General features: G+C 50.0%; 4 protein-coding genes across 4 annotated transcripts; 3 read left to right on the top strand and 1 right to left on the bottom strand.

Moving 5' to 3' along the window:
- The first annotated feature begins 330 nt into the window (after positions 1 to 330).
- FOXG_00521 (uncharacterized protein) lies at positions 331 to 2,019 on the top strand. Its single transcript, XM_018376911.1, has one exon. The coding sequence runs from the start codon at positions 459 to 461 to the stop codon at positions 1,863 to 1,865; it is 1,407 nt and encodes a 468-aa protein (XP_018232542.1). The 5' UTR covers positions 331 to 458; the 3' UTR covers positions 1,866 to 2,019.
- FOXG_00522 (uncharacterized protein) lies at positions 1,880 to 5,341 on the bottom strand. Its single transcript, XM_018376912.1, has 2 exons — positions 3,940 to 5,341; positions 1,880 to 3,883 (listed from the first exon to the last, which is right to left on the bottom strand). The coding sequence occupies exon 2, from the start codon at positions 3,844 to 3,846 to the stop codon at positions 2,119 to 2,121; it is 1,728 nt and encodes a 575-aa protein (XP_018232543.1). The 5' UTR covers positions 3,847 to 3,883; positions 3,940 to 5,341; the 3' UTR covers positions 1,880 to 2,118.
- On the top strand, positions 5,261 to 5,872 carry FOXG_17889 (uncharacterized protein; the record flags this gene model as incomplete). The annotated part of the gene is made up of 2 exons (XM_018397890.1): positions 5,261 to 5,386; positions 5,474 to 5,872. The coding sequence occupies 2 exons, from the start codon at positions 5,261 to 5,263 to the stop codon at positions 5,720 to 5,722; spliced, it is 375 nt and encodes a 124-aa protein (XP_018232544.1). The 3' UTR covers positions 5,723 to 5,872.
- Positions 5,873 to 8,479: 2,607 nt separating this feature from the next.
- On the top strand, positions 8,480 to 10,186 carry FOXG_00524 (uncharacterized protein; the record flags this gene model as incomplete). The annotated part of the gene is made up of 3 exons (XM_018376919.1): positions 8,480 to 8,950; positions 9,190 to 9,655; positions 9,732 to 10,186. Coding segments are annotated over exons 1-3 (924 nt in total), but the record flags the coding sequence as incomplete, so codon positions are not given.
- Between the last annotated feature and the right edge of the window lie 2 nt (positions 10,187 to 10,188).

Here is a 10,188-nt window from a genome sequence, read left to right on the forward strand (position 1 = left end):
CTCAAGCCTGTATAAACCAATCATCAACCAACAAAGCTACCAACAACAGCTGCCTGAACTTCACTCATCTACCGAAGGAGTCATTCCTTCGATCATGAGTGGGTATCTCACTACCTGCACCCATTGCCATAGAACGCACCACCGGGACTCCACAGCCACAGCTGGAACCTCTAGCTCTCTACCTATTGCGAGCGTTGAACAGTGGTCTACACTTATTCGATCCCGTCTCAAGGCTACAATTTCTGTTCTATATTGGTCATGATGCCTTGGGCCCCTCATGTGTCCTTGTGCCCGGCCATGAGGCTTATAACCAACCACCAATGGCCGCAACTGGGGTCTCTCGATATAAGTCGCTGCCAGCTGCAGCCTTGTTGGGTCGACATGCGATATAAAGCCATAGAATAACCACTCTGTATTCTCATAAACGCTACCACGGAACTGAACATTTTTCTAAGCCGATGTATCCTCCTTCATCTCGTTTTAGTCGACTATCTCTTGAGAGCATGTCTCCAGAAACCCGCTCTCGCACCAGGGCTCAATCCCTAGGCCGGAAGACCGAGCAATCTCACCACGATGAATCATCTTCAGACTCTGATACAAGCTCAGATAGCTCTGGCTATGTAGATTACAGTTCAGAATTCGACGATGATGATGAGCCCTCTGCTATCCGTTCCCCAACCAAACTCACATATCTCGTCGGCCATCTCCCTGAAGAGACCCAGTCAATCGTCCGCGATACCTTCAAAGAGCCCCCAAAGATCGCCCTAGAAAAGTGCCGTCGCATAGACGATACATATGCGTTCCAAATGACAGAGCTTGTCACGCGCTCTGTGCGGATCCGCGCGCCACAAGACGGCACTTCCAACCTCAGCTGCTCATGTCGAGATGACGGACAGCCTTGCCAGCACCTCCTTTGGCTATTAGATCAGATCGTCAAACAAACTCTGTACGAAACTGATCTCAACAAGCCTCTCAGGATGAGCCCAGTAGGCTATGCTGAGGAGATGGGCGAAGTTTTCCAAAGTATATCTAATTTTCGTCTCGATGTACTGGCGGAGGGACTTCACTGCCATCTCGTCACCCCGGACTCAGAATACAACAACGAGCCTGATGCTTTCCGCGCCCAGGAAGCTCGAGAAATGCTTTCCTCTGTCTATAGAATGGACCCAGGGGACTTTCGACCAGATATCTTTGAAAAGGTTTCTCATCGCAGGAAGATCATCAAACGCAACGACCTGGAACAAACCATATCTCGTATGCTTCTAGATAACCATCACTTCTTTCACTATTTCCGCTCTCTATCTCGCCCACAAGACCCTATAAAGGACGTATTCTACAAACTTACTCAGCGCATTAACCGCGTTGTTCGAGATCTCGACACCCCAGGCCAAACTTCAGACCCTGATCCCCCCCGAGATGTCATATGGGCAGCTTCACATATTCTAGGCTGCGTTCGTCGGATGCGCCACGATATTTATTCCCGCGAAAGCCCTATTTCAGCAAGAGAAGCCCTATCAGCAGCTCGTAGCCTTGTGCACATTCTGGACTTGGTGGTATCTCGCAATACAGACCATGGTCCAATAGATGCACCCCGCATCGACCGAAACCTCTACCTACGGCTAATTGGAGACCGAGATCAAGACTTCATTCTTAACGTCCTTAATCTGATCCCCGAAGCTGCGAGCCAGTTCCTACATAACCTCGAGGAAGTTCTCGGCAAGATTGAGATTTATGGAGCGCCAGCTGGCTATGTACAACGATTTAGGGCAATGCTGGGAAGACTGAGAACATCGAGTACAGGATCGGGATTGAAGAGGTCTGTTCAGGGGCAAACGGGTGGTCGTAAGACAAGGAGAACCAGATGAGACACGGAGACTTGGGCGACTGGTGACAATGTACATCGAAAATAAGCATCATTTATTGATATGAATATCTTTACAAGCTGAATACCAAATATCGAGATTTGTGTAATATAAAAACTAACTAGGCCATACTTATGAAATAGAATTCAGTGTATCGAACTCTGTTGCTTCTTATTGAATAACTCGCTTGCTGTTTGCTATGCTTTTGAGTGGAGAGTGAGACATGTCTGGATTGTACGATTGTCGCCGGCCCAAGTCAGAACTTGAATCCCCTTTCATCGCGAAAGGCCTCAAGGTCCGCAAGAACATCCTTCAGACTAGGCCGATCGTAATAGTTCTCCTTCCAATCACCCCTCTTCATACCTTCGATCCTTCGCCTGAGCCACCTCTCCGATGCATCGATTTCTCTCGACCACCACTCCTTGGCCGTCCGTTGCACCCCATCTGGGGTGGAGAGCCCTGTTTTCTCGAGCTCTCGGAGCACGAGCTGGTTCCTCTCCCTCACAATCAGCCTACTAAGGCCATTCTGCCTTCCGCGCGTGCAACGATCAATTAATTTCTGCATGGCTCCAGGAGTCTTCGTGTATCCTGGAAATTCGACAAGAGGCTCCCATCGATATGAAAGCCAGACCGCGGCTCTTTGGGGAGCGCTATTCCCTTCAAAGATGCACCACAAAACACGACCAAGCATATACACCTCGCATGCCTCCTGCTCTTTTGGTGTGAGACATGCCCATGGGACATTATAGCCTTTGCATGGCCACTTGTACTCCTCGCTCTCACCCATCGCCTCCCAATGCGGAAGCATCTCTGTCAAGAGTTTCGAATACTTTTCGCTGACTTCTGTGGGTATTTCTTCATCGATAGCAAGAAGCCTCACGTACTCCAGAGCATTGACTTCAGGAGCGGCGAACTCACACCAGACCCCACGCTGCTCAAAATCAACCATAACAGCATCTCGACTAGCTGAAAGAACGATGTTGTCTAACCTGAGATCCGGATAGAAGATACTGGAAGTTGTACGAAGATGCACCAATGCCGACGCTAGTTGTATAGCCCATTTTGTCTCGTCGGCCAGGGACACCATGTTGTGAAGCTTGAGAAAAGGAATCAGATCACGCAGGCTACCGTGGATATGGTACTCGAGAGTAAATCCGACAACAGCCACTTTACTCCCAAAACTGCATTTCTTTGTAACCAGGTGCACAGGACGGGAGACAATGTTGGGATGTGGTGGGATGATGAGCAGCTGCCTTAGCTCGTGATAAAGGTACTTGGTGTAACTGGTAAGTGCCTTGAAAATCCATATTTTGCCTCCGATTCTGACGAGGCAGACGCTGTCGTGTAGCTGTGAGACGTATATCACGTCACCAAGATCGACAGTCGGCGGTAACTCAACGTCGCTTCCCCAAGCATTCTCAAGAGAAGCCACAGACAGAAGTTGGCGTTCGAGATAGTGGGTTGGAGCGATGGTGACCTCCGCGTCAGCAACTTTCATGGGCATGTTCCTAAGCACAATCCTAGAACCAAAAGGTATGTTACTGAAGATTTGCAGAGGCTCCTGCTGCCGAGCTGTCCAGTGTTGCAGGATGCGGAGCACATGTTGAGTGATTCCGAGACGCGAAATGCGCATTGCACTCGTGGTATGAAATGCCACATCAACATCGAGTGCAAGTCGAAGCTCTGGTGAGAGCTTCGAGGGCTCAGGAATAAAAACATCCATTCGAATAGGAGACATGGAGTCGATGAATAAAGGAACAGCATAGAACTGGCTCCCGAAAGCAGTGCAGCCATCGATGCGCCAGAGAGGACGATCCAGTGGGCTGAGGCTATCAATGCGGTTCTTTGGGTTCAGCGATGAGTTTTGCCAGTCAGCAACATGGCTATCCTGAACTGCCGAGCCCAGCTGGGTGGTTGATGGAGGACCCGAGAAGGCTGCAGTAGGGTGGATAACATCGTGAATAGATTCCTGACTCAACTCCATGGCATGGGCTGATGAATACTCTGGACGCCGAAAGCTACTAGAAGACGGCTCAAGTCAGCAGAGCGCAGCGTTCCACGGCAAATCATCAAGTACCTGCACAAATGTCTTAGATGCTGCCCAACACAAACAGTCGGCTGTAGGTGAGGGGTTCCAGTCTCGGATGCAAGGCGGCCAGAGGCTGAATAGTTGGCGAGGAGTTGTTGAATCGTCAGCAGCGTAGAGTGACCGATATCAATCCAGGAAGAGAAATGACTCGGTTCGACTCGAGAGCAAGATTTACTGGACAAGGCCGAGCGTGCCACCGGTCAGCATCAATCTCAGGGAAAAGAATATGCGTTGTCGTGCGACGGTACCAAAGATGGATGACACAGCCGAATTGGGTCACTTTGGGTGGTTGGCTTCGATGCTCAGTACGCGGTTCTTTTTGGTCATGCTGTCTGATCACATGATCGAAGGAAGCCTGTTGGTTATTGTGAAACCGAGAGTGACTGATCACAACTTGTTCTTGCTGGGTGAGAAAGAGCGAACAAATATGGCAAGCAGTCGTCCGCGACGGAGATTGCCTCCAACATCGAAACTTGAACGACAAGATCCAGTTTCCAACTAAGTTTCACGGTTGACGCAAGTACCCTAAGGCTCCACCTGCGGAGAGGCATGTTGCCTGGCAAACGAATATTTTTCGTTCCCAGACATTAACAAATCATCCATGCTTTCCATGCAGAGGGATCAAGGTAGGTATCCGTTGCCTCCTGAAAACACGGGATCAGACCCGGTCACAATATGTGCTTGGATAGTTGTTTTTATTCCAAAGGTTGTTGTGGCACGTCCCGTAAAATTTAGCTTCTCAATACCCGTGAATGCAGCGAGATACACCAAGCCAAGGCCATTTGTATTGGGCTTCGCGGGAGTACAGGCGCTGTGATGGCTCAACGAGTCGTTGGTGGTTTGTTTGCGTCGCTAGTCGTGGTAAACGAACGCGCAAGCTGGTGAGAAGCCAGAATCGACATGGTTCGCTAACGGTTTTGTAAGTTGGACGCCGCCCAGGGAAACAAGGATTGACATTTAAAAGGGATGTTGATGAAATGCTCTTTGAACAAGCTAGAGTCAATATGAAGAAACAGTCTTGCATGAGAGATCAGCTGCAAAACTTGTGTACAAGCAGAAAAAAGAGTTAATTGATGGACCTGGCAACGAAGGATTGACTGAAGGCAGTCAGATTCTTGTGGTAGAGGGCACTATTGTAGTGACAGCTTCAGGGGAAGTTCGGACTGGGTGTCATGAGGAGTCTCTGGTGAGACAAGTCAAGGTCTTGGTCATGACTCTCAGACAGTGTTACATACGGGAGTTGGCATATTAATCAGTTCGAAAACTGAATGACCTGACCCAGCTTAAGAAATTGGGAGCTTTAAGCGAGATGGGCCAGGTATACTCCGTGAAGCATCAGGCCACGAGTGAGGTTAACCAATGTCAAGACGAGACAACCTCATCTATGCCCGCAAACTTCCCCAACGCCGCGTTCAGTCTCACGCCTACATTCATAGTGAGTCACCTAGTTTTGCTTTTCGCAACATCCCTAGAAACATCAATGAAATACACTGAGCTTATCCGCTAACTTGGAATGCTATAGGACGATAGCCCATATGCAAAGGCTATGTACATGCTCATTCACATCAGCGACAGATTTGACGAACCTATATCCATCGCGGCCAGGGGAAATACTCGTATCGATGATGATGTCATCCGCGCTGACTGGCGTGCCCTGAAGCAAGCTGCATTCCGATATTTGATTTCTGATAACAAGTGCCAGCCGACACCGAAGCGGGAGAGGCGCACCGGAGAACCATTATCACCCATGGATCACCCAATGGGGTTTTGACCATAGCTTTCTTTCTTTCCCGGCCGGGCGGGGAGGCTTGGACAGTGCGCAAAGCCAGCATTGTAATGTCCGTGGGCAGAGCTCGCGGAGCTCCCGAGTGGCTGCACTGACTCGCTCTGTTGCTGCTGCGTTACCATATCGTGGAAGCTGGATAATAGCCAATGTCTATTGATGCTGGCGAATATGGAGCAGGGGTGATTGGAACGATGACTGGCCGATGGCTGCTTACATGGCTGAAGAGAATACGGGCTTAGACGGATGGTGTCTTGTGACTGCAAGCAAAGCAAGGGATGCGACTTCATATGTATAACCATCCCTTACCTGCATCCTGTACGTCTAGGTAGCACAGAATTGACAGAACGAGTTGTAGCTACAGGTAGGACTGGTAGGCATAACCAGGAGAAAGCTTCAACGATTTCTATTTGAGGAACAGTTCGATTCGTCCCATCTAGAACGCCCCATCTAGAACGCGGGAAGACCCGTTAGTGGATGGAGACTAACGATATTAGTCCTTCCATGTGGCATCCATGCTCTTTTGTAGATCAACGAAAGAGTTCCTCATCGGCGCTTAGGTAGGGACAAGGTACTGGATCCGGTGAAGATTTGGATTCCTCGGTCTGGAGCTTAGAAGGCACTAACTTTGGATATGAAACAAATGGGTGTTCAATTAGTTCCCAGTGTGGAAATCCGGTGAACGGTAACGGACCTTTCTTCCGTCAGACCGTTGCGCGGTTTGTACTAACGCAAAGCAAAATTTCTAACGTCCATCGTAATAAAGTACTTTACTAACTTGACTTGGACCTTCCTTCCTCGAGGGAAAGCGCAAGCGCCACTTAATTAACTTCCAATCATAGCAAGACACCTCTTGTGGTCCCAGAAAAAGCCTAGTGATTATTTCTGCAACCTGCATAGTTTGCCATCCCATCCATCCGACGTCACAGGCTGGCTGATATCGCCAGGAACCCATTCTCGCATCGAAAACCACTACAATTTGGCGAGAGAAGAGACAATACTGTCAAGCCAAGAGACGCGGACGCAGCCACGCATACCCCACTTGCATTTTGATGTAATATAACCCAGAAAGATGCAACCATATTCACGCAGAATCTGTGGCTGGGCCACGCCTTGCTGGCGGCTGCTCAGGGACATGAGTTGCATCGTGCCGTTCGTTAGTGCGCCCGGCTCGAACATCAGCTAGCAGGTTCTGTCGTGATGATAACGTACACAACCGGATATCGATCGGACCGATCTTTTAGTTCTAATTCTCGGCCAAGAGTGAAAGTAATTACTGTTCTCACCGGTTGCTGCCCCTGCCTCCTCCTCGTACCAACCAGAGCCTTTGCGTGACGACAGCACACGTTCGTCTTATCACATGGACAGAAGGCAGGCTTCTGGCAATGATCCAGGTATTGGCAGATAACACCACTGGTCTCAACATTCTGTGAGATGTTGGCTGTTAACACTCGTCAGCCTTGGTCAAGTTGAGATTGGTGAAAGGGGAGCTGAAAGGGCCTGAAACAACGCTCAGGTATTTGTTCGTTTACGATACACCACTGCATCCGAGTGCATTTGGCAAACGGAATTTCCTCCTGGTTAGAAACTTGACTGCTCATCCAGTACTTGTCGAGGTATCTTTGCCTTTTCTCAGACTTGTATGCGTTACTCTCGAGAATGGCCGGCCCTCCAACGCCGGGCCTACATCGACGATAGGGTAAAAACGATCTTTCTTCTGAACTGCTTGGCGATTCAAGTACCTTTGAGAACCTTTGCTACGTTGCGGAGTTGACGATGTACAGTACTTTTTCCCTTCCCTGGTGTGAGATACCCGGGCGGGTTGGCGTTGCGAGACCCTGTGAGTGAAAAAAAGCAATTTGAGAATGGTACATCCAATCCCAGCTGAGCGGCTGTGCAGCCATGACCGACATTGGCCAGCCCCATGTCAATCACATGGCCATTTCAATGCACGAATTAACCGTTGGCATGGCTAGGCTCCGTGGCTATGGAACAATGACCCGATCCGAAGATTTGATTGCCAAAGGATTGAGCTGCATTATTGTCTAGGGATCTACGACCACGCACGATTTCAATCACCCTCATTGTTCAGTAGCCAAGCTCCTAAGCCATGAACAAAGCCTTTATTCTAATTCTCTTTTTCTAATTGCCCCGCCGGAACGGCTCCTAATAACATATTTCACTACCTAACGTTAGATCGAGAACTTCAGGCGCACTGAACCGGCAGAGCGGGTAATATCCCAAAATCCTTTACCTGACAAGCCTGAGCACTACAATCAGAAGGCCCCCTGCCACTCCCATGGTACCCCTCAGACCGGTCAAAAACTACTCAGCACGAGGCCATGTCAACACCGTCCTCACCGAGTCCACTTTCCTCTCTCACAGACTCGTTCATCATCACCGTTCCCAGCAGACCGTCAAGCCGTTGCTTGAAGCGCTCAACGCCGAGTCACTACAACCACCACACCGCCAGCCCGCATACTTGCTCAGCCCGCAGCCCGCATCAGCCGTCATCCATACGATCGCGGCCGCAGGCATATTGTGCTGATTTCTCTCAACGGTGCAAACACCAGGACCAGCACCACCGGCTACTTACTCCACGTTCTGTCGCCAGTACCACGACAGCTCAGCCCGCCTTGTTGCTAAAGCAGTGGACGGGGTGGACAAGGCTCCACGTCCTGTTCTAATCGTACTCAGGCTCGAGGTTCTCAGGTTGGCGGCTGCGAGCAGCACACCAACATCTCATCGACCTTCCATCTGTTGGCAAGGAGCCTCAAAGACCTGATTGGGTTTGCACTAACATACCTACTTATCGCCTTTCCGCCTAGCTTCCCCGGATTCTTCGCCTCCCTTATCACAGTATTTTCTATTCCCGACCGTCTGGTATCCTTCTCTCGGCCGTCGTTTTGACTTCGGCCATCGCTGGTGCTCCACTCGGCGCAATACGGGGGGTTTCAACGTCAAGTGCCTGGTGATGGCTTTCGTGGCACCTTAGCCTCCCACCACACTCCCCCTCTTCTCACCCCGGCGTCGCTCGATTTTTGACTACCGCTTCTGAGAGACAGACCGGGCAAGCTAGCTCTTCTTTGTCATTAACTGTATTTCGTCGAGTTTGATTCCGCGTGGTGGTACCTTGACCTTCGTCTTTCTGTTCTTACTCCTACTGCTAGGCAGTGTTTGTTCCACACCCCGTCCTGTCTCACTGCAGCCATTATGGTAAGAGTTTCTCTCCCCGGTTGGCGGCAAGCTGCATGGAGTTATATCATCGATCCCCCGTCCCATCGTCCAATTTGCATGACCCCTGCGGCTGTTGCCAATCACCACCGTTTCCTCTTCTCGCAGCCCCGTCGTGGCTCTTGTGCCATGACTCTCGGACAAGCATCTTCTCCCGTTTCTTTGCCCTAGGCCCCTCCCCATGAGACCCAAATGTGCGGTGAATTGATTTTTTTCTATAGAATCCACATTATCCTTCCAAAGTTAAGAGGCCTCTCCTCCAACCGGGAGTTGAAGATCCGGGCTCTTCGTCAATATCTTTCACCCCTCCCGTGAATGACAACTTCACCTTTATACCATTTGAGATCCAAGACAATCTTGAGCAACTGGCACAATTCTATGGAATAGCCTCTGGTTCTCAATTACATCAACTGATTGAACAAGAGCATTGTAGGAAGAGGAGAAGGCTTGAACCATCGGTCCCAATGACACCTGAGCGAGGACCGGCTTCGTCCCAGGGACCTCTGATAAAACTCCCATTATCAGGGCCTTACAGTCAACGCGATGAGCACTATGGGGCATCTTCAAGCTGGGACGACTGTGGCCAGAACTCAATGCCATCTTCTACTTCCCCATTAGCCAGGCGTATGGCGGATCTGACCTTATTCTTCTGCCCATGTTGTGGCTGGGACCCAAGACATCAAGATGGTAAGCGCCTGACTCTCTTAACCTTGCCGGATCGACCGACGTACACCTGAGATCCTCGCTGACATCACCCTGAAAGGCTATCAACAGCTACCGAGCTCTGCACCAGCAGTTTCTGGTCCAGATGCTCCTTACATGGCAGAAAAACAACCATCTATGACAATGCCATCATCTGAACCGTATGATAACACGACTCTGAGCTCTGGTCAACAACCGGATTACAGCTTTCAGCAAACTAACTTGAATGTTGCGCCCCTTGTCAACTTTCCTCTCATCTCTGATCAGACGGCGTTAGCGGAGCCTGTGATGAGTGGTCCTGGGCCAACTCATCAACCTAATCTTTCAGCGAGAGACTTTTACGTCGCCCAAGCTTTCAAAGAGGAACCACAGCTGGAGAATCAAGTAATGATGCCCAGTCAACAGCTTGTCACCAAGGCACTTCCACAGGTCGGCTACAGTTCCGACCCCAACCTTATTGATACAAATACTATTACTCACCAGAGCTTGGCTCCACCCGACAGCGTTTCCCAACTCCC

The sequence above is a fragment of the Fusarium oxysporum genome, chromosome 1 (assembly GCF_000149955.1).
Source record: "Fusarium oxysporum f. sp. lycopersici 4287 chromosome 1, whole genome shotgun sequence".
In the NCBI taxonomy this organism is placed as follows: domain Eukaryota; kingdom Fungi; phylum Ascomycota; class Sordariomycetes; order Hypocreales; family Nectriaceae; genus Fusarium; species Fusarium oxysporum.